Below are 24,907 nucleotides of genomic sequence, written 5' to 3' on the forward strand. Positions count from 1 at the left end.
ATTGAATAAATAATTTTTTCATAATAAATACTCTATCCAAACCAAACCCATAGTTAATAATTTATATCCCAACATCCACAACTATCAGCTCATTTTAATAGTCGATTCAAGAAGAAGGAAGATTGCTGTCACACTAAAACAATGAAGAAGGTACTCTATCCGTTCCAATTTATGTGGCGTAACTTGACTTTGGACGTAATTTAAAAAGAAAAAAATAATTTTTAAAATTTGTGATTTCAGAGATGCCATAACATTTGCATGGATATAGAACTTTTAAAACTTGGGATCTTAAATATGTCATAATATTTTTGTTACTGTAAAAACTTCTCATTTAAAGAATAAAATGAGAAGTTTAAATTAAATTACTTTAAATATAAAAATTATATTATTCTTTTTTAAAAGAATAATAACAAGAAAGTATTACATATAATTGAAATGGATGGAGTATTATTTTATAAACACAAAGGCTAAGTGAAATCTATTCTTCTCAAGTATTATAAACGAGTTTTTGGCCAATATTGTCCCTTATCTTTGAGGTTAGGTCTATATTGGTCCCTCAAATATAGCCGTAAGCATATTTAGTCCCTTAAGTATGCTAAAGTGGAGCATCTTTAGTCTCACTAACACAATGTGTTCAAAAACTAACGGTGACGTTTCCTCTCCTTTTATTGGATAATGCAAATTATCACTTTAATTTCTCATTTTTAGATAATGTCTTCTAAAATTTTGACCTTGAAAATATCCTCTTCTGTGCAAGTTTTCAATGAGAAAATGACACTGTATAGCCGCTGTAAAAAAAAAAAAGCCAAAAAATGTATAAAATTTGTATGTATAAAATTTTCGGCTATTATTTTTACAGCGGCTATACAATGTAATTTTCTCATTGAAAACTGGCACAGAAGGGGATATTTTCAAGGTCAAAATTTTAGAAGACATTTTCTAAAAATGAGGAATAAAAGTGATAATTTGCGTTATCCAATAAAAGGAGAGGAAACGTTTTGCTTCAGAGCAAAAGATTTGTTTTATGAATCAGAGTTGGGTAACACCGTTAGTTTTTGAACATATTGTGTCAGTGAGACTAAAGGTGCTTCACTTTAGCATACTTACATATACTCAAGATTATATTTGAGGAATCAAAATAGACATACCTTCAAAGATAAGGAACAATATTGGTCAAAAACTCTGTTACAAACGGTCTAAAAAAGCATAAAGAAACCAAAGAAAAAAGAAGAAAAAACAAAGGAGATTGATCAGCACGTAGCATCAAACAGAGGGGACAATCCGTTTGACATGTCGCGAGTTGATTGGCCCCAACCATGTCAATTTCCTTGTACTCTTTCCCCTAGTTTTGGTTCCAGCGCAGCTCTTCCCTTTTTTAGATCTACATATTCATATTATTATTATACTTATAAAGGTTGAGTTGAAGAAGAGTCCCAATCACTTTCACATTCTACAAACAAAAATTCCGTAGTCAACTAATTGTATTGTATTATCGGTAAATAAAAATAGTGTTCAAGATCTCGTCTGCTTGTTTGCTTCTTGATGAGGAGATGGGGAAAGCTTCAGTAATAATCTACATCACAATTGCTGTGCTCCTCCTACTCCTCATCTCTCAATCTCCTTCCAACAAAGCTGGTAAGCGACATGGGCATCGCCGGCTCAAGGTTCGCTCCAACTTCACTTTTGACCAACATATTCACCACGAACATGAACGCATTCCTTTTGACCCTTTAGTGGCTAAAATAGAGCGACAACGTGAGGATAAGGAATGGGAGAAGCGGTACATTGACACCCACCATCCAGAATTACATGCTCCTGGTGAAGAATCGCAGCCTGAATGGGAAGACTTTATGGATGCTGAAGACTATCTGAATGATGAAGACAAGTTCAATGTCACTGATAGGCTTGTGTTGTTGTTCCCAAAGATTGATGTGGACCCATCTGATGGCTTCGTGAGTGAGCATGAGTTGACTGAGTGGAATCTTGAGCAGAGTAGGAAGGAAGTGTTGCATCGGACTGAGAGGGAGATGGAGGTTCATGACAAGAATCATGATGCTTTTGTCTCTTTTTCTGAGTATGAGCCGCCCAGTTGGGTTCGCAATTCAGGTCACTTTCTAAAAAGCTCTTCTTTTTAGTATCCTGCATTGCTTCTTATCAGTTTATTCATGTTACTGTTTGTTTAACTATAAAGTCCTTGCCTCGTATTTTGTCAAATCTTTACCTGTTTTTACAATAGGAAGGAACTCTAGTCTACTATTACAATAGGAAGGATGTCTAGTCTACTATCTTAGGAGGTTGTTAAAATTTGTATCAGTAACGGTCTCTCAATTGATTGTTTCCATCGTTGCTTATCTGAGACCTGGTGAAGCTGTTTCATAGGATATCAAAGTTAGATGTAAGGTCAGGGATGCGTGTGGCATGGCCGCATGGGGGGTGGGGGGCATTGGTCAAACGGTTTGAATAAAGGGCTCTGTGGATGCTAAGTATTTCACCTTCTTCAATTGATTTATGGCCTATATTTAAGGTCACAAGCATGATATAGGTCTACTGCCTCGAAGCAGCTACCCCTAAACCTGATGTGATCCATTAAATTTGTAGTAATAGCTTGCTGAATATGATAAATTGTACCATTCATGTTCCCCAAGTACTACTGCAGTTTACATTAATTGAAGAAACTTTCTAGAAATTGTTTTAGGCATTGATTGAAGAAACTTTCTAGAAATTGTTTTAGGCTTTTGCTTGGATCTTTCGATATGGTGAATGCTTGAATGCTTACCTTTTCATGTAGAGCGATTGGTATGTCATTCTCTGGGCATCGTCTGAAACTTTGTTCGTTGGTAATTGCACTTTTTGACACAAATCCTTGTTTGTTCAATCTTCATTTAACAAAGAACATAAGAACTTCAAGCCTTCTATTCCGCTCCTTTTACTTTATTTCCTTTGAGAAAGGCTTGAAAACACTAGTTTAAAAATAAGATTCTTATTCTGTATTGCAGAGGTTGTAGATTTTTGTTTTAATAAGCTTGATATTTCTTAACCCTTTCCTTGTTTTCTTCTTTGTGGCTGAATTAGATTCGCCTCACATTTTCTCAGTTATATTCTTTCTTTTGGACTCCCTTCTCAGCAAAGTCCTATATTTGCTTTAGAAAAAGGGTAGCCGGTGCACAAAGCATCCCGCATTCACGCAGGTTTTGGGGAATGACAACCTAAAGTCCTATATTTGCTTTATATCTCAGAAAGACAGAAAAGAGAATTCTTCATTAGCTAGTGGAAAAAGAGAAAGATGAGGATACTCATTGCTTGATTTGTTCGTTTTCTACACAGATTCAATGTCCTTTCAGTGGTTTCTGAATGACTCTTGAATATGTTATATGCTTGACTAATGTGGACATGCTATTCACTTTCTTCTTTTTTGTTTTGGGTGCATTTTACATTAAGAGCACAAACAAGTTGCTTCTTATTTTGCTTCCCATGTCTTTCTACTTAAACTTGAATCATTTCAGTCCATTCATGGGTTCCATTGTTTCGTGCTGACTACGGTTAATAGGGTTTCATTACTTATAGAGAAACTATTTTTTGGCCATTGATTTAGTAATTCACCGCAATCACAGTGTTTGAAGTGCATATCTGCTCCCTTTCTAGATATATTTCATCCTCCCCCTTACTCTTTGACAAATTTTATGTGGTTATGCTGCAACAGATAACAGTTCTTTTGGATATGATATGGGCTGGTGGAAAGAAGATCATTTTAATGCATCAGATGTAGATGGAGATGGACTTCTGAACATTACTGAATTCAATGAGTAAGTTTCTACTAGGCCAGGAAAACCTTTTAGCTTTTACTAACCTAAGCTCCTTTTCTTAATAGTTCTCTGAACTTCATTTGAGGATTTCATCTCATCCAATAACTTTTTGCTTTCTTGTGATCTCATAGCTTTCTACATCCCGCCGACACCAGAAACCCCAAACTACTCAACTGGCTATGCAAGGAGGAAATAAGGTTCAGCAAATTTGCTGCTTTAACATTTTTCTTAAATAAGAGCTTCGATCATTTTGCTGATTTTTTTTTTTCTCGTGTACGATGGTCTATTTTAGCTGTTGTTAATGTGCCAATGCTATGTGTTGTACCTTCCATCAGTTGTTCTTTTCATTCGCTCTTTTGTTTGGTGTCATGATTTTTCGAGCTGGCTGGGAAAATTAAACAGAATGATATTTAGGAACTTTCAGAAGAATCCATATCAAGCTCAACAAGGCATTTTGTATGTTCATTTCAACTGATCCGACCATTTTGACATCGAATAATCTTTAGATTCCAAGCGACCTAATTAGCGCCCCCCCCCCCCCCCAAAAGATCAACTGCTCTTTCCTTCCTGTACGCTATTCTTTTTATCTCTGAAGTTCAAAGTCTTCTCTGCTCTAGTTTTTCACTTTTTTGGATAACTTGGACTTCTTTTCCCTGTACCTGGTGGTATCAAAATGTTGGTATGTAGGGATATCTTATCTGTCCCTCCAGGAAAATGGATATCCCAAAAAAAGATTTTAAGTTGAATTTGTTTTATTCATGCTCTTCTCAAGGACCCGTTTTCTGGGGAAAAGAGTTGCCTGTACGACATTTGCCTTGATGACTCTCCATAAGTGTCGGAAGAAAGCCATACTGACCCCTTCTGTACCAGAAGGTAGGAGTTGGTCATATTATACCTACCTAATTAGCCAAACCCTGAGATCAACAGATCCTTCCTTCCTGATCCAGAGCAATAAAAGAGGCACTCAAATTCTTCTCGGAGATTAGTTTCTGGCTCTCTGCCTTGATCCAGTATTTTGAGAACAAACTTTCTTGCTGAAAATTTCCTGTCATGCGCAAGAGGTTTGCCTTGTTATCTCCCTCTTTAACTGCATCCCTACTGTTGCTGTGTTTTTTGTTTCCTTACAATCACTTCTTACTTTGACTTTTCCTCCAACATATCCAATTGCCCTCCTTGCTATGGCATCAGTCTTTTATGTTAATGTCATCTCTGCTAAACCTTGTTGTGTGCCATTTTTTCAGCTTCTTTTAGCAACTTAAATGTCCTCTTCGGATGTTTGAAAATTGGATCTCATTACCTGTGATAATTATTTAATCTGCTCTGTGTTATTTCTTTGTTTATTCTCTTTTTGCAACCAGATTTTGTCAGATCCGGAAAAGAAAATGGCAGCCCTTGCTCTAAGCTCTTGCTATGCACGAGGTCCAGGGAAGGATTGGACCATGTCGTAAACGGCCTTACATTGCATTTCTGCAAGTGGTTGTTTCCGCCGCTTGAACTCGTAATCTTTTGGTCACACAGTGGTAACACTACAGTCGCTCTTCGTCAAATCTGAGTGGAACTTTGATTCTTCTCCTCGTTCCACAATTAAGCATAATTAGTATGGTTTTTAGATGCTAACATGAGCAAAAAACCTTGTGCCTCAATCAGGATAACCTCCAGATGTCTTTATATTTAAACCTATCATACAGTTCACATCACATGATCTAAAGGGAAACTACATTGCGAGATGCTTGATAGCTACCATGTTTTTTTTTTTTAAAACATTAAGAGCTTCTTCCATCTTTCCTTCAACTTTTTCTTTCTCTTTTTGTTATCTCTCCCTTTCTTTTCCTTCTTTCTTTCCTTCTTCCAAAGCAGGGCGTCAAAGGGCAATAGAATCAGGTCATAAAATTATATAGGCAAAATGGCCTTTGGGCCACATAAACTTGCACCCAATTACCAACCCGGTAAACAAACTTACAACTTTCCCATTTGAACACATTGATAAACACCTTTGACCATTGACCATGCTTATGTGACAGTGATGTAATTGATATGGCAATAACGCGTGCCAATCACACAGAATAGGCGCGTGAACATAATATTTTATAAAACAAAAAACTTAAACCAAAAATAGAAATTAATAACAGAAAGGAAAAGAACAAAAAAAAAACCCTTCATCTCCCTCACGCCTCCCTTTTTTTCTTTCTCCACCTCACCCCCTCCCCTCTTTCCATCCTAGCACTATGGATGGCAATGGTGCGGGTGCGGGGCGGGGCGAGTTTTGTTTGATGCGGGGCGGGGCGGGTTTACTCTTATGCGGGTGCGGGGCGGGGCGGGTTAAAACAATTTTTAAAATTTTTAAAGCGGGGCGGGGCGGGTTGCGGGTTTAATGCAGGGCAACTTTGAATTTTATCTTTTTTGAAACAAAGCAATCATTTCAACTACAATTTCACATTCTTCTTCACTAGCACGAATACTATTTTGATTTATAATTAACCAATTTGCATAAGTCTCACCAAAATGATATTACATAAGTCAAGATTTCGTATTAGTAATGGGAAATAATAGTAACCCATTTATTTTGGAAGATCAACGTAATACTCTCTCAGTTTTATGTTTATGTGATTCTAATAAACTCTCCATTTTATAAAATAATAAAATGTCAAACTAGTTTGTTTTAGAAAAAAAATTAAAGAAAAAAAGAAAAAAAATTAAGTAGGGCGGGGCGGGTTGAAAACTGAAAAAATAACTATGCGGGGCGGGTTGAAATTTTTGTGGGTTTTGCCGCACCCGCCCCGCCCCTCCCCATTGCCATCCCTACCTAGCACCCTAACCACTTTCTCTCCTGATGCATTTTCCCCCTCCCCTTTTATATCCCTACATTTCAAACGCTACCTCCTTTCTTCCCACACCCGTCTCCCTTAACTTCTCACTTCTTATACAAGATCTATCCTTTTCAGTGAAATGTTTACAATAATGGTGGAAGTAATTAATGTATATTGGGGTTGATTTTTTTGTAAAAGAGATATTTTTGGCGGTTAGAGCATTTTATAATTGAAATCAAAACACTAGATCAAAGTTGGCAAAGAAATTTTCCAGTTTTGCTTGCGCCATGGAAAATTGTTTGACATTAAAATTTTATTAGTTTAGGGTTTAATTAATATTTATGGCTGGAGCTTTTGGTGGTGGTAGACGAAGCTAGTGGTTCTGGACCTTCAAGTCGTGCAATGGTTCACCATGAAATGCTTTCGATAGTGATGGAGAAGAAGAGAAAGATAAAGAATGTAAAATTTTGATAAATGAATTTTTTTTGGAAAATGGAGTGACTAGTTACACATGTCAAACAATAAAAGGCTTACCATGTGATGTGTCATTCTCGTCAACACAGTTGAGGATCATGCTCTGGTGGAGGTGTTTAAAATATGTGTTTTGATCAAATTGTGGTGTTCAAATGGAAAGTTATAAGTTTGTTTACCGGGTTGAAAAATGGGTACAAGTTTAGGTGGCCACGAGACCATTTTGCCAATCATATAAACTTATCTACATGCTAGAAATGACTTTGAGCTTTTAAAGTGGTTTGAGAACCTAAGCAGGTATCATCGAAATGGATTCGCCAATATTTTTAAGCAAAGAAAAAAGCGGATGCGAAAGGAAGATAAAGCATTTGGAAGTTTATGCACAACTCTGAAGTTATGTTGCTCGGATCCTTCAAAATCCCTGCCCCATCGACATAATTTGGTATGTGATATACTTTCAAGGTTTTGCACCTCTCAAGCACAAAGAAGAGAGAAAAACAAAAGCACCCTGCTAAAGTTTTTCACAAAACTAGCGAAAGAGTTCTTCAAACTTACGCTAGAAGAATGTAAGATGAAAAGAAACCTCACCCACACGTTCTTTAATGCCGCAAGATTGCAAGAAGCGTTGAATAAAGGAAGAACAATGAAATAAAAAGTAAATCACATTTTTGAAGCAAGAGCGTAGAAAAACTAATCACCAATGTTTATTGTGAGAAAGCACGAGAGATATATTATTAATAATATGTCAAGTGTTTTACAATAAGCCTATTTATAACTATATACAACACATATTCTGGAAGTGTCAAGGGCAAGAACGGAGTGGGTATTTTGGTGGATAGGGAGCTCAGAGAGTCAGTGGTAGAGGTTAGGCGGGTGAATGACAGATTGATGACGCTTAAGTTAGTAGTTGGAGGGACCTCTTTGAATGCCATTAGCGCTTACGCGCCGCAAGCGGGCTTGGACGAGGAGGTTAAAAGGCGCTTCTGGGATGCGCTGGATGAGGTGGTGCGGGGTGTTCCGCCTACGGAGAAGTTATTCATAGGAAGGGATTTCAATGGTCATATATGTTCGTCTGCTGGTGGCTTTGGCGAGGTGCACAGTGGCTTCGGCCTTGGGGATAGGAACGGAGGTGGTACTTCACTGTTGGATTTCGCTAGAACTTTTGAGTTGGTGATCGTGAACTCTATTTTTCCGAAGAGGGAGGAGCATTTGGTTACTTTCCGGAGTATGGTGGTTAAGGCTCAGATTGACTATCTCCTCCTCAGGAGGTATGATAGGGGGTTGTGCGAGGATTGTAAGGTGATCCCGAGTGAGAACCTCGCGACACAACATAGGCTCCTGGTGATGGACGTCGGTATCTTGATAAAGAGGAAGAAGAGGTTTGTACGGGGTCAACCTAGGATCAGGTGGAGAGTTTTGACTAAGGATAATGCGGGGGAGTTGGAGGGGCGGCTGACGGCTATGGGAGCCTGGAAGAGTGGTGGGGACGCTAGCGTTATGTGGACGGCGACGGCGTACTGTATAAAGGAGGTGGCGAGAGAGGTGTTAGGGGGTCTCGAAGGGTTACTCTGGCGGGCACCGAGGCGACTGGTGGTGGAATGACGTGGTCCAAGGTAAAGTGGAAGCAAAGAAAGCGACTTACCTTAAGTTTGTAAAGAGCACCGACGAGTAGCAGAGAAGAGCGAACAGAGAAAGATATAAGGAAGCTAGGAAGGAGGCGAAAGTAGCGGTCATGGAGGCTAAGACTGCTGCGTTCGGTCGGTTGTATGAGGAACTAGGGCTAAGTTGCTCGGACACGGGTGCGGGCGTCCGACACGGGTGCGGATCTAGAGGTCAGATCCTTCGAGATGTAAATTGTAAGATTCGGGGACACGGATTCTAGTACGGATACGAGTGCGGGGATCCGGCTAAAAATAATTCAAAAAAATAAAAATATAAAGTTATCTGAGAAATTTTGTGGAATACTTACGTATAGCTTGTAAAGTGTTGATTTTTTTTATTCTCAAGTTCTAGATTAGTAAAGGATTGATTTCCTAGATAAGATATGCTATTTTCTTCAAATTTTCCCTAGTTTTGGTTCTGATTTCGGGAATCAAATTGTATCTCGTCTCGAATTTTTCCGTCCGTTCTGGTCAAAGTACCCCAAATCGTTTGACCATATCCGGTACGGATCCCATACCCACACCCACACTATTGTCGTGTTGACACGGGTGCAGCACCTAAACTGCCATGTCGGAGCAACTTAGAACTAGGGTGCAAAGGTGGGGACAAGAAGTTATTTCGGCTGGCCAAAGCGAGAGAGAGGAAGGCTCGCGACCTGGATCAAGTGAGGTGCATCAAAGACGAGGAAGGTCGAGTATTGATGGAAGAGGCCCAGATTAAGCGAAGATGGCAGTCGTACTTTCATAAACTTCTGAATGAAGAGGGGGGGCGAAAACATCGTGCTAGGTTAATTGGGGCACTCCGAGAGTCACCGAGACTTTAGGTACTGTAGGCGTATTACGGTTGAGGAGGTCGTGGGAGCGATGCGTAAGATGAGTCGGGGCAAAGCGACTGGACCAAGCGAGATTCCAGTAGAATTTTGGAGGTATATGGGTAGTGCAGGCTTGGAGTGGCTGGACGAAGAGGATGCCAGATGAGTGGCGGTGGATTACGATGGTTCTGCTGTATAAGAACAAAGGTGATATTCAGAATTGTAACAACTATAAGGGTATCAAGTTACTAGGTAAGGAGGGCGGTGTCTATATCGGAAAACCAGTTCGGGTTCATGCCAGGTCGTTTTACTACGGAAGCTATCCACCTTATCAGGAGGTTGGTGGAACAGTACAGGGATAGGAAAAGGGATTTGCATATGGTGTTTTTGACCTAGAGAAGGCGTATGACAAGGTCCCTAGGGACGTCTTTTGGAGATGCCTGGAGATGAAAGGTGTACCGGTAGCTTATATTAGGGCGATAAAGGATAAGTACGATGGAGCTATGACTCGGGTTAGGAATGTGGGAGGTGACACAGAGCTTTTTCCGGTGGTTATGGGGGTACACCAAGGATCTGCGCTAAGCCCGTTTTTATTTGCCCTGGTGATAGATGCACTGACACACCATATTCAAGAGGAGGTGCTATGGTGTATGTTGTTCGTTGATGACATAGTTCTGATTGATGATACACAAGGCGGCGTTAATGGGAGACTGGAGGTATGGAGGCAGGCCCTGGAGTCTAAAGGTTTCAAGTTGAGTAGGACTAGGACGGAGTATTTGGAGTGTAAGTGTCACGACCCAATTCCTCCTATAGGCCGTGATGGCGCCCAACGTTACCGCTAGGCAAGCCAACAGTAAACTAACCATGTGATTGTTTCTTTTAACATTTTAGAAATAGCTGATTTTTATTTAGTGCATAAATAGGAAATAAAAGTTTAAATAAAATGAGAGATAAATAATTTTAAGAGCAAATGAGATGAGTAAATATCCAAAAATCATCATGTGTCTACTAGCATGATCTCTAAGACCAGGTGTTACAAGTGTATGAGCTACTAGTAGAATATACAAAAATACTACACTACTGTCTGAAGTGAAATAGACAGAAAGTAAAAACAAAAGGAAGACTTTGAGTGCTGCAGAACGGGCTCGGAAGGCAGATCACCGCTAAGTCTCGAAGAAATCAAGGATGCGGGCCGGACTGATAGCCAGATGCACCTGGCTCAGATCCTGCACGATTAGTGCAGAAGTGTAGCGTGCGTACATAAACAACATATACCAAATAAGTATCTAGTCTAACATCGAAGAAGTAGTGACGAGGGGTCGACTTCGACACTTACTATAGGCTAACAATAAATACCGAAATTATAATTAAGCATGAATTATAGAAATATAGCTCAAAACTCAATAACAAGAAATAAATAAACAATTCTTTCACTAATAGTAAATCCCAAATTAATTTCCATCATTTAACAAATTTATCTCTCAAGCCAATGAAACAATATCAATTACAATTGAGCTCCAAGAATTATTACGCACGAATTATGCCGAGGTCGTACGACACGATCCAACATACAAATATATAAACTGTGCACTGCCGAGGGTCGAACGTCACGAACCATATATGTATCTATTCTATTACCGAGGCGTTCGACCCGCTCCACAAGAAGAGAAAATACTTTATAAACAACCGATTCAAAGATTATTAAGAGGATAATATTCAAAGAAAACACAAATTCTCATTAACGGTCAAGTAACCCGTCCAAAACTCAAGTAAATGAAATTCGACCTTTTACAATTCCTTTATCAAGTTCCAATATGGTTTAGTACTTAAATTACAAGTAGGGTGCAAACATCGCAAGTATAACATGATTTGGGGTCCTAAACTACCCGGACATAAGCATGATTAGTAGCTACGTACGGACTCTCGTCACCTCGTGCGTACGTAGCTCCCCACAATTAGAAGCACATATTAATTCAATTCACCTATGGGGTTAATTCCCTCTTACAAGGTTAGAAAAGAGACTTACCTCGTCTCAAAGCTTACTTTCCGGTCCACAATTGTGCTTTAAACCCTCAACTTGGTGCCAAACGACTCGAAACTAGTCAAATGTTATATAAAATAATCAATACATCTTCAAAAGTTCATATCCTAACTATTAAAGTGATTTCCCAACCCTAATTGAAGAAATTCCTAAAATTCACCCCCGGGCCCACGTGCCCGGATTCCGGAAATCTTTGAAGAAAGTTGTTACCCATAACCTCATGAACTCAAATATATAATTTTCACTAAATTCCATAACCATTTTCGTGGTTAAATCCCATTTTTATCAAAAACCTAGGTTTTCATCTAAACCCATGATTTTCACAAATTTACATGTTAAAATCTACCCATAATCTATGTATTAAACTCACATTAGGTAGAAATTACTTATCTTCAATAGCTAGGTTGAAATCCCCCTTTTTGAAGCTCCAAAATCGCCCAAGTGTGCAATAAATGCATTCAAAATAGCCTAAGTCCCGTTTTAAAAGAACCACACTGCCTCCAACGATTTCGCACCTGCGGTCGCTAGGCCGCATCTGCAGACCAATGTCCGCTTCTGTGGAGGTGCCTGAGGCTGGCTGGTTTTGCTTCTGCGGGCGGGAGATCGCTTCTACGGTCCCGCTTCTGCGGCGAACTTGTCGCACCTGCGACTCCTTTCGCTTCTGCGACCCCCTCTTCGCACCTGCGCATCCGCAGGTGCAGTCACCTTGTCGCTTCTGCGAACACTGGGCAGCCTGGGATGCGCCGCTTCTGCGAGCTCGCACCTACGGCTAGCCCTCCGCAGGTGCGGTTACACCAGAAACCTGGTGCTTCAGCTCTTCTTCCAAGTCCAAACTTGGTCTGTGCCTAGTTCGATTGACACCTGAGGCCCCCGGGGCCTCGCCCAGACATACCAACAAGTTTGAAATCATAAAACGAACTCGCTCGAACCCTCGGAACGCGTAAAACAACATCAAAACTAAGAATCACACCCTAAACTAATTCGAATCAACTTATGAACTTCAAGTTCTTCCAACTTACTCCGAATGCGCCGAAACATACTTAGACTACTCAGAACGACATCAAATTTTGCGTGCAAGTCTTAAATCACCATACGGAACTATTCCCGGTCTCGGAATTACAATTGGACCTCGATAGCGCCAAATCCTAATTCAAACCAAATTTAAAGAACTTTAAAACCTTCAAAGAGTCAACTTTCACTATTAGGCGCCGAAACGCTCCCGGGTCGTCCAAAACCCGATCCGAACGTACGCCCAAGTCCGAAATAATCATACGAACCTATTGGAAACGTCAAATCCCGATTCCGATGTCGTTTACTCAAAATGTTGACCGAAGTCAAACTTAGCCTTTTAAAGCCAAACCATGGAACCAAGTGTTCCGATTTCAACCCGAACCCTTCCCAATCACGAACTAACCATCCCCGCAAGTCATAAAATAGTAAAAGCACATATGTGGAGTCTTATTTGGGGGAACGAGGTTCTAGAAAGTAAAATGACCGGTCGGATCGTTATAGTAAGTTCAGCGACGTGACGGGGGAAGCGGACGTGGAAGTGAGGCTCGACTCACAAGTCATCCCCAAGAGAGAAAGTTTCAAGTTCCTAGGGTCAATTATCCAGGGAGATGGGGAGATCGACGGGGATGTTACGCACCGTATTGGGGTGGGGTGGATGAAATGGAGGTTAGCGTCTGGAGTCCTGTGTGACAAGAATGTGCCGCCGAAAATTAAAGGTAAGTTCTATAGAGCGGTGGTTAGACCGGCCATGTTGTATGGGGCTGAGTGTTGGCCAGTCAAGAATTCACACATCCAGAAGATGAAAGTAGCAGAAATGAGAATGATGAGATGAATGTGCGGGCACACTAGGCTGGACAAGATTAGGAATGAAGATATTCGGGAGAGGGTGGGCGTGGCTCCGGTGGATGACAAGATGCGGGAAGCGCGACTTAGATGGTTCGGGCATGTGCGGAGGAGAAACCTAGATGCCCCGGTTAGGAGGTGTGAGCGGTTGGCTTTGGCAGGTACGAGAAGAGGTAGAGGGCGGCCTAAGAAGTATTGGGGCGAGGTGATAAGGCAGGACATGGCGCGGCTACAGATTTCCGAGGACATGGCTCTTGATAGGAAGGTGTAGAGGTCGAGCATTAGGGTTGTAGGTTAAGGGGTAGTCGAACGTTTTTTCTCTTTGTACCGGCTAGTCTGATAGTGTTTTGTCTAGGACTGCTAACGGTTTATGTTGTGTTTCACACTTTTGCATAATATTTGTGTTATTGCTTTCCCATTTATTTGTTGTCTCTCACGTTGCTAATATTATTTTTCTGGTTTCTGTTGTTGTTACGGATCTATTGTCTCTGAGCCGAGGGTCTCCCAGAAACAGCCTCTCTACCCCTCCGGGGTAGGAGTAAGATCTGCATACACTCTACCCTCCCCAAACCTCACTTGTGAGATTCTACTCATATTTCATGTGGGACTAGGGTTATTTACATAACTATCTAACACTTCCCCTAAAGCCGGTGCATACGAATCATATGTACCGAGCTTATTACATATGTAACTAATACGATGACCAGTGAAGGACTTGGTGAAAATATCTGCAAGTCGATCATTCGACTTCACAAACTTTGTAACAATATCTCTTGAGTGTATCTTTTCTCAGACGAAGTGACAGTCAATCTTAATGTGTTTAGTTCTCTCATGGAACACTGGATTTGATGCAATATGAAAGACAACTTGATTATCACACACAATTTTCATCTTGCTGATCTCACGGAATTTTAAATCCTTGAACAAATGTTTGATCCATACTAGTTCACAGGTTGCCACAACCATTGCTCGATATTCTGCTTCTGCACTAGATCGAGCAACCTCATTCTGTTTCTTGCTCTTCCAAGACATCAAATTACCTCCTACTAAAACACAATATCCAGACGTAGAACGTCTATTAGAAGGTGATCCTGCCAAGTTAGCATCTGAGTATCCAACAATTTGCTCATGGCCTCGATCTTCAAATAATAATTCTTTGCCTGGAGCTGATTTTATATACCGAAGAATGCGGACAACTGCATCCCAATGACTATCACAGGGATAATCCATAAACTGACTCACCACACTCACAAGAAAGGAAATGTCAGGTCTAGTCATTGTGAGGTAATTTAAATTACCAATCAACCGCCTATATCTTGCAGGATCGCTAAGCGGCTCCCCCTGTCTTGGTAGAAGCTTAGAATTCGGATCCATAGGAGTGTCAACGGGTCTACAGCCTGTCATTCATGTCTCCTCAAGAATGTGCAAGGCATACTTCCGTTGCGAGATCACAATACCTGAGCTAGACTAAGCAATCTCAATACCCAGAAAATACTTCAATTTGCCCAGATCCTTAGTCTTAAAGTGCTGAAAGAGATGTTGCTTCACTTTAGTAATACCATCCTGATCATTACCGGTAATAACAATATCATCAACATAAACCACTAGATAAATACAGAGATTTGAAGCAGAATGTCGATAAAATACAGAGTGATCAACTTCATTACGAGTCATGCCAAACTCCAGAATAACTGTGTTGAACTTACCAAACCAGGCTCGAGAAGACTGCTTTAGACCATAGAGGGACCGTCGCAACCGACATACAAGGCCACTAGACTCCCCCTAAACAACAAAAACAGGTGGTTGTTCTTTATAAACCTCATCCTCAAGGTCACCGTGAAGAAAAACATTCTTAATGTCCAACTGATAGAGAGGCCAATGGCGAACAACAACCATGGATAGAAAAAGGCGGACTGATGCTATCTTAGCCACAGGAGAGAAAGTATCACAGTAATCGAGCCCAAATATCTGAGTATACCCTTTGGCAACAAGACGAGTCTTAAGTCGATCGACCTGGCCATCTGGACCAACTTTGACTACATACACCCAACAATAGATTTACCTGAAGGAAGAGAAACAAGCTCCCAAGTACCACTCGTATGTAAAACAGACATCTCGTCAATCATAGTCTGTCGCCATCCTGGATGAGACAGTGCTTCACGTGTAAACTTAGGGATGAAAACAGATGACAAAGATGATATAAATGCATAATGGGGTGATGACAGGCGATGATAACTTAACCCGACATAATGGGAATTAGGATTAAGTGTGGACCATATACCTTTTCGAAGTGCAATCAGTGGACTAGGAGGAGACAAGTCCGCAGTAGGAGCAAGGTCAGGTGCAGGACGTGAATCAACTGGGCCTAATGCTGGGCGCAGACGACGATGATAAGTTAGGAGTGATGGAGCTGTAGAAGGTTGAACGGGACTAGGTGATGGAACTGGAGCTGGAGCTGAAACTGGAGCTGTAGGTGGTGGAGCTGGAGTTATGGAGGAAGATGAATGGGAGATAGTGACTGAATCCCCAAAAGATGGAACTGATAGCACCTCAGTAATATTTAAGTGATCGCTTGGACCTGTGAAGTATGATTGAGCTTCAAAGAAGGTAACATCAGCAAACATAATGTACCGCTGGAGGTCATGTGAATAGCATCGATATCCCTTTTGCGTTCTCGCGTAACCTAGAAATACACACTTAAGAGCACGAGGAGCTAACTTATCCTTTCCTGGAGTAAGGTTATGAACAAAACACGTGCTCCCAAAGACACGGGGTGGAAGAGAGAACAAAAGTGAATGGAGAAACCAGACAGAGAATGGAACTTGATCTTGGGTAGCTGAGGACGGCATACGATTAATAAGATAACAAGATGTGAGAACTGCATCCCCCAAAACGCAACGTAAGATGAGATTGTATAAGTAGGGTACGAGCAGTTTCAATGAGATGTCTGTTCTTTCTTTCAGCTACCCCATTTTGTTGAGATGCGTATGGACAAGATGTTTGATGAATGATGCCATGAGAGTTCTTAAACTGTTGAAATAGGGAAGATAAATACTCTAGGGCATTATCACTACGTAATGTGCGGACAGAAACCCCAAATTGATTTTAAATTTCAACGTGGAAGGTCGGGAAAATAGAAAACAACTCAGATCGATTTTTCATCAAAAATATCCAAGTGCACCTGGAATAATCATCAATGAAACTGACAAAGTAGCGGAATCCCAAGGTAGAACTGACTCGACTAGGACCCCGAACATCTGAATGGACTAAAGTGAAAGGTGACTCTGCTCGATTATCAGGACACCGAGGTAAACGAGAGCGAGTATGCTTACCGAGCTGACATAACTCACACTCTAGAGTGGACAAGTGAGATAAATCAGGTACCATTTTCTGAAGTTTTGACAAACTGGGATGTCCCAACCGTTTATGAAATAAATTTGGTGAATCAGTAACAAGACAAGTTGAAGGAAGACAAGATGTGAGTCCATGTGATTTTGCAAGGATAAGGTAATAAAGTCCATTTGATTCACGTCCGGTACCAATGATCCGTCCCGTAACCTCATAGAAAATCCTGTTTAGGAAGCTAGCGCCCGCTCTCACTCCAATATACGTGTAGGGGGAAGCACCAATGATAGTGAACCTTTATTGTTTCCTTTTCTCTTCGAACCGATTAGAAGGAAGGCAGTAACTCCGTTCCTGTATAAAAACAAGGTCATCAAGAAATAAAATAGAGCCTTTAAGTGATTTGACTAAGCGACTAACGGCTATGAGATTAAAAGGACTACCAGGAACATAAAGAACTGAATCTAAAGGTAAGGAAGGAAGTGGACTTGTTTGACCTATTCATGTTGTCACAGTTTGAGACCCATTGGCCATTGTGACTATTGGAAGAGATTGAGAACATGATATAGTAGTGAAAAGAGATTTATTACCAGAAATGTGATCAAATGCACCTGAATCAGTGACCCAAGACTCGGAGGTTGAAGATTGAGAGACACAAGTCACGCTACTCCTGTTTGAACAACGGAAGCTATCTCTGAAGTTGTCTGTTTACATGCTTTGTACTGAAGGAACTCAATATAATCCGGTAAAGAAACCATCTGGATTGGATTCAATGCATTGGATCAAAGGCTTTTGATACGAATGACATTATAATGTTCACGTCGGAAAAAGCATAATTTTTTCTGAAAATTACTGTTTACGCCGGAAAAATATAAAAGTGGTTGGAATTTGATTTAAATTTAATGGTTAGGCTCGGAATTGCGAGTCGAACAGACTGTCCTGAAGAAGTTTTTCCAAAAACTGGCCGGAAACAGCCTCACCTGCCGGCGCGTGGACGTCGGAACTTCACTGGAGAAATACTTCCGGCGGTGCGTGAGGGCGCGTGGGTACTTTTCTGCCGGAGATTTCTTTTGAGAGTTGGTCGCCGGAGGCTGATCTACTTCGTGGTGGTGTTGGTTTTTGCACAACACTGACGAATACTATTGTTCCTGCAGACAGACCTGTTTTTGCCGGAAAAAGGGTTTCCGGTTGACTGAGTTCTTTTCTCGGAGTCGCTGGAATTTATGTACAACGATAAAGTTCTCACAGATGCTCTAATACCATGTGAGAAAGTACGGGAGAAAATATATTATTAATAATCTGTTAAGCGTTTTATAATAGCCCTATTTATAACTATATACTCCCTCCGTTTCAAATTAGATGAGGTACTTTCCTTTTTAGTCTGTTCCAAAACAAATGACACATTTCTAAATTTGGAAATAATTCAACTTTAAACTCTTCATTTTATCTATTTTACCCTTACTGAGAAGCTTTTATAACTACACAAATGTCATGGCTGCACAAAACTTTTATCCCTTAAGCTTTTAAGACCACAAGTTTCGAAAGTCTTCTTTTCTTTTCTTAAATTTCGTGCTGAGTCAAACTAGCTCATCTAAATTGAAACGAAGGGAGTACAAAACATATTCTACTCCTATTCATTTGGGAGTAGGGTTATTTACATAACTATCTAACAATTATTTTCAGCATATTGAGCTCTTTAAATAGACCTTACAATGAGTAAAATTGATAAGGTTAAGGAAAACTAACCTTATTTAAACTAGAATAAAAATAAGGCTAAGAAAAACCTATGCTAACTAATATAGGAAAAAGAATTCTAGTAGGAATGGAATACCAACTAACAATCCTAGTTTGACTAGAAATATAAATATAATCCTACCGAAACAAGAATTAAGAAATCCTAATCTTTTAGGAAAAGAAATCCTAATTTTGAATGGATTCTTGGACTTATTTAATTTCTTGAGATTCTTGGGCCTCAATTGGACTAAGGCTAACTAGTGTAAGTATTTTAAATTCGTGGCCTAATTCTCCAAATCCATTGGCATCTTCGTGAGCCCAATAATCCTCCATTGTTGTAGGAAACATGGCCTCCACTTGTGCTTCTCTAGCATCAGGATTTGAGCTTGTATATTCATTAATATGGCTATGGATTTAGTCAACTTATCCTGGGTACTTTGACTACATCTATGACAAAAAAATATAGATTAAATGGGTATTTTATTTGGTTTTGGTTTAAGTCATATGTTTATAGTTTTATAAAGTATGATAACATTTTGCTATTAGACGAAATATCTCATGAAAAAGATATTTGGTGTTTGTAATGAATTAAATTTTATTAGTTTTTGTTCAATAACTTTAATTAATTGAAATATATACTTATACATGTTGTATATTCATTTGTTTGTTGTATCTCAGCACCCGTAGATGTACTCGGATCTGTGCCCCCGAAACCTAAAATTTATGTGATGAAGAATTCAACTTCTAGATCCGCACCTGTATTCTGTATCTGGTACCCGCACCCGAATCCGGGCGACATAGCTCTGAAGCACCAAAATAAAAAAGAATTGTAAACAATGACTTTAGCAGCTCCAGCTTTTAGAAATAGTAATCGGATGTCAATTTAAAGTTAAATATTCTAACATGCTCCAGAGGCAAGCTCATGGCCTTTCTTAAGAACTTGTATTGTATAAGATGCAAGTATAGTTTTGTATAGGATAAATGTTACAGTTGTATATGTGCATTAAAATGTAGGTTTGGTACATTATTGGAGATTATACTAATCTTTGGTTTATTAATGAACCTTAACGGATAATTTTCTGTAGCTAAGCTGCCTTTCGTAGGTGAACATTGTTTATAATCATTTCATTTCTTTTTTTGGCTCTCATATAATTTCAGGGAGAGAGATAGTGACAAAGATGGTAAGGTTAACTTCAAAGAGTTCTTTCATGGGCTGTTTGACTTAGTGAGAAACTATGATGAGGAGAGTCATGATTCTTCTCATCATTCTGAGGATTCACAAGAGTCTCCGGCTAGAAAGTTGTTTGCTGAGCTTGATAAAGATGGAGATGGGTAAGAAACTAGACATCTCTTTCAATAATTGTCTCGAGTAAATCCATCAACAATCCTTAAATTTGATGTTATGCAGATATTTGTCAGACGCTGAATTGCTACCTATAATTGGAAAGCTTCATCCATCAGAGCGTTATTATGCCAAACAACAAGCAGATTACATCATACAGCAGGTATTTTCACTCGATCCAAATGCCTATTCCAATAGAATGCTGAATTTGGTCATTACTGCTTGCTGTTACCAATAAGCACTTGCATGTCTGCCTTATATAAGCCTATAACCAAACTGCTGCTATTGATTTACTTTTTGCCTGCTGAGGAGCTACAGCTAGAATTTTGAAGGATAAAATTGCCTTCTTGTAATGCTGTGCAAAATATATCCGAAGTACACTTATGTAGTTATGTGTTCCATCCAGTCCTTTCTGCATCTCTAAAAGTTACCTGATAATCTTTTCTTTATGACTATTATTGAATAATGTCTGTCTGTTTTTTCTCAAAATTTATTGTCATAAAAAAAGTTTGCGCCTAATCCGGTATTCAGGTGCTATTTGCTTTTACTTTTTATGCTGTTTGCAAATTGTTGTGAACGGCATAACTTCCAAGTCATCCAGGATTAGTAGGTGAAGTTAACAATTCAAACAATTCCGTCTATTCTGGGATGTAACAATGCTTCTAAAGCTTAGGTTTTAGTTGGATTGTACTAGGGGTGGCAAATGGGTTGTTTGGGCTGGTCAAGATGGGTAGACTCATTAAATGGGTCATTGCCCAACCCTGCCCAATGTTCACTTAGGCTAAGATAGACTGGGTCAAGATGTGCTAAACAATGGGTTGTAATCCAACCGGCCCAAATTGACCCAAATCTTTGCATATTCTCAACTTTATCTTATGTTTTGGAATAAATGTCAACTCATGCCAAATGATTTCTTTCATCAATTTGGATTTAGAATCTTATTTGATAGTTCATCTTATAATACTAACAAAGATCAGAATAATAAAAAAGTAGTAAAATTACAACTTCCCGCCCAAACCCACCCCAACCCACCTCCCACCACCCCAACCCCCTTCCCCCGCCCCCCCAACTAGAAATATTATTTAGAGTATTTTTTTTAATGTTGTAGATAGAGTAATTTCTTTTTCATTTCAATAAAATAAGTACTTTCTATATATATATATATATATATATATATATATATATATATATATATATATATATATATATATATATATATATATATAAATTCCTTTTTTTCATGATGTAGAAAAAATATTTTCTTTTTCATAAAATGAGTACTTTCTTTTCATGTCGTAGAAAAAATATTTTCTTTTGTTTCAACAAAAAGAGTACTTTCTTTTCATGATATAGAAAAATTATTTTCTTTTTCACAAAATTATATTTTATTTTCCTGTTGTAAAAAAGAATTTTCTTTTAATGTTGTAGATATAGTAGTTTTTTTTAATTTTTCATTTCAACAAAATGAATATTTTCTTTTTATGATGTAGAAAAAGTATTTTCTTTCATTTCAATAAAATAAGTATTTTCTTTTCATGATGTAGAAAAAATATTTTCTTTTCACAAAATGAGTACTTTCTTTTCATGTTGTAGAAAAAGTATTTTCTTTTTCAAAAATGATACTGTCTTTTTATGATTTAGAAAAAGTATTTTCTTTCATTTCAATAAAATAAGTACTTTTTTTCGTGATGTAGAAAAAATATTTTCTTTTCACAAAATGAGTACTTTCTTTTATTTTATTTCGATACCTAAAAAATAGCTCAGTACCCGTATTTTATTTTATTGATATAAATTTTATTTGTTATTTTTTCAGTTGTGATAATGTGTTTCTTCTTTATTTTTAAATGTTTTTCATGTTTGATGATTATTTTGTCAACAACAGTTAGTTAAATAAATCATTCGACATCGTGAAAAGAAAGTACTCATTTTGTTGAAACGAAAGAAAATACTTTTTCTACATCATGAAAAGAAAATACTCTAAATAATATTTTATATATTTAGGATGGGGGGTCGGGGGTAGGGGTGGGGTTGGGTGGGTGAGAGTAGGGGTGAGGTGTGGATGGGGGTGGGGTAGGGGAGGTGGGTGGTGGGTGGAGTGGGGTTGTGGGGGTTGGTGGAGATGGGAAAGGTTGAAAAAGAGTTTTGGAAAATATTTTTCCTTTTCTTGATAGGGAAAACATTTTCCTCCAATTGGGGAAAAACGAATTCATAAAGAAAATATTTTTCAAACATTTAAACCAACAAAACATGGGAAAATTAGAAAATATTTTTCAGAACATGGGTCAAGGTAGAACTCTAAGATTAAGCATTTCCGTAGGTCAAGGTTGGGCATCATCATGGGTCCATTTGGGCTGATGATTTTTGATCGGTTAACTTAGGCTAGCCCATTTTCAAAATCCTTCTAGCCCAAACCCATTAAAACTTGGTCGGGTTGGGCGGGTCAAATGAGTTTGGGTTAATTTTGCCACCCCTAGATTGTACACTCTGTGGCCAATTTTCTCAATTTCAGTATACATTAATGAATCTCGTGGAAAGTACTGGTCTCTTGTTATTGGTGAACATTACAATGTAATGGTGTGTCTCTTCTTTTTTCTTATATGCACGTTTAAAGAAGATTGCAAGGAGAAACTCTTATTCTTATTGGTTAAAATGAAGAATGTGAAATATATTAAGGAAATTTCACTTTACAAGTTCCCCAGTTTTGTTCTTTTTGTGTACTAGTTAACCAAAAAACCTTGATATGATTGAATCTTAATGTCACATGTAAAACCGAAATGTTCTAAAACAATATCGAATCAGAATGCACATTATTCTTCTTTGCTGATTGTGTAGTAACTGAGTGGGAAATAGTGGTGTTAAATAATTCTGCTATGTTTTCTCTCAGGCTGATGCAGATAAAGATGGAAGGCTTACTCTAAAAGAGATGATTGATAGCCCATACGTGTTCTATAGTGCAATATTTAACGAGGATGACGAAGACTATGAATACCATGATGAGTTTCGTTAGTTCAGGGCTAGGTAAGGATGGCCTTTCTACTTTCTAACCCTTAAAGTTGTTAGGCAACACCCACTTTTAGTTATTTAAATTATGCCTTCAACAAGCCCTCTCACGTGCGGGCTTGAATTTTTTTCATGAGTCGAGCACATAGAAATTTCTTTTTGATGATAGATGGTGGTGAGACCGCTATCTGTTTTGTGATACCATGTTGAAGTGTGTGATCACCTCATCTAAAAGCTTAAAGTGTTAAGAGTAAGCCTACTTTTATATATTTAAATTATGTCTTCAACACTTTGAATCTGCATTTTTCATTTGTGCTGCAATGACTGTTCTTTTCCATTGTCATAGATCTATAGATTCTACTGATATATTTAACTTCTTGTCTTGCATTCACGAATGGAACTGCTGAAGCAATCTGACGGTCTAATTGTCAATTAGTTCTTCTAAATCATTTGAAATTTTTTATTTGATGTGTTTTGCTAGGATGAATATTTTACATAACCAGTGAAGTTGGGTATGCTGACTTGATTTAGATTCTTTTTTCCTTTTGGTACACTGGGGTCACTAAGGGCAAACTGAAAGTTGTAGAAATGTTGGGAGTGCAATTCTCAGTTTTTCTCGACTCTTGGGGTGTATCACCAAGTGACTGAAATATGACCAGTGTCTTTGAAAGGGAAAACTAAAGACTGTAAAATAAAGTACAGTAGTTGCATTATCTGTTTTTGTCCAGGATTTTGCCTTTTCAGTATATCAATCAACAGCCACAATGTGCAATTTCATTCCGACATACAGTTTCATCTGTTTACACTGACATCAATATTTCCTTTAACCCAATTGAGGGAGTGGTAATTCTGGATCATATGACTTGGACATCTCGAGAAACTTGTTGCTTTTTCTTTCTGCTTATTTACGTGCAAATATTTGCATTACTTTCTTAGTGGACTTTCTTTTTGGGTTTGCAGGATGGCTCATGCTCTCAAGTTACTCGTGTATGATTTTTTTTAGTTTGGAAATTTTTATGCGAGTCTCACCAAAAGATACATGTGGTGAGACATCAAAATTTTATTTATCAGATAGTTTTCTTTGTAATCGCCTTGATCAACCATTTTCGACAATATAATGCTAGTTCAGGATCTTCCATTATTTTGTAGAGGAATTCTAGTGGGACAAACTTTACATGCACAACATTTGTTTTAGCCATCCAATTTCTGTATTTTCAGTCTCCGAATTGTTTTCAATTCTAAACATAATTATTTTTAATCCTACCTTCGAAGTTGCGTGCCATCTTGTTGTTCAGTCTGGCACGTTCCTGTCATTTTCAACTGACCCAAGTGATATGGCGTGTTGATACGAGTAAATTTACTATTCAGGTAACGGATATTTGTTCTTGATACGAGTAAGCTTACTGTTAAAGAAACGGATTTTTGTTTTTGATTGGAAGTTAAGTTTCCAATAAATTTATTGTCAAGAAAATAAACTCAACAATTTTTTCAGGCTTCACAAAAAATGAACAAGAGAATCAACTAGGTCTTGTTTCAAGTAGTTATTATTTTAAGCTGGGGCTTGTAATTGGATAACCTTTGAACAGGCATGGTACTCTCAAGTGTTAAATAGGTATTACTTGTACGTACAAAAAATTGTGAAATAGATAACTTAGATTGTAGTAATTGCACCTAAGTGTGGTCTAGTGGTCTATAAAAGAAAATATGAGATTTTAGGTTTAAATTTCAGCGAAAGCAAAAAACATTAGATGATTTCTTTCCATCGAGCATTGTGTAGTTATTCGGTTGTGGTGGTACAACAAGTGTCCGGTGAAATAGTCGAGGAGTTGACAAGCTAAATCGGATGCTATCATCATTAAAAAAAAGAAGAAGAAAGAGAGATTAACTGAAGTTAACCATACCGCTTAGTTGTTATCATTAGCCTACAATAATAATTAGTAGCGGGTACTTGGTGAAATCGTAGAGGTGCGCGCAAATTGGTTAGAACACAATCGTATTGAAAAGAAAGATTATAATTGAAGTTCACCTTACCGCTTAGTT

At 38.6% G+C, this 24,907-nt stretch overlaps 1 protein-coding gene across 1 annotated transcript; it reads left to right on the forward strand.

Moving 5' to 3' along the window:
- Window positions 1-1,356: 1,356 nt before the first annotated feature.
- LOC107784272 (uncharacterized) lies at window positions 1,357-24,149 on the forward strand. Its single transcript, XM_016605378.2, has 7 exons — window positions 1,357-2,106; window positions 3,701-3,803; window positions 3,935-4,000; window positions 19,684-19,857; window positions 19,934-20,030; window positions 22,752-22,885; window positions 23,828-24,149. Exons 1-6 carry the CDS (start codon window positions 1,551-1,553, stop codon window positions 22,872-22,874), a joined length of 1,119 nt encoding a protein of 372 aa, XP_016460864.1. The 5' UTR covers window positions 1,357-1,550; the 3' UTR covers window positions 22,875-22,885; window positions 23,828-24,149.
- The last annotated feature ends 758 nt before the right edge of the window (window positions 24,150-24,907 follow it).

This window comes from Nicotiana tabacum, chromosome 12 (genome assembly GCF_000715075.1).
Source record: "Nicotiana tabacum cultivar K326 chromosome 12, ASM71507v2, whole genome shotgun sequence".
In the NCBI taxonomy this organism is placed as follows: Eukaryota; Viridiplantae; Streptophyta; class Magnoliopsida; order Solanales; family Solanaceae; genus Nicotiana; species Nicotiana tabacum.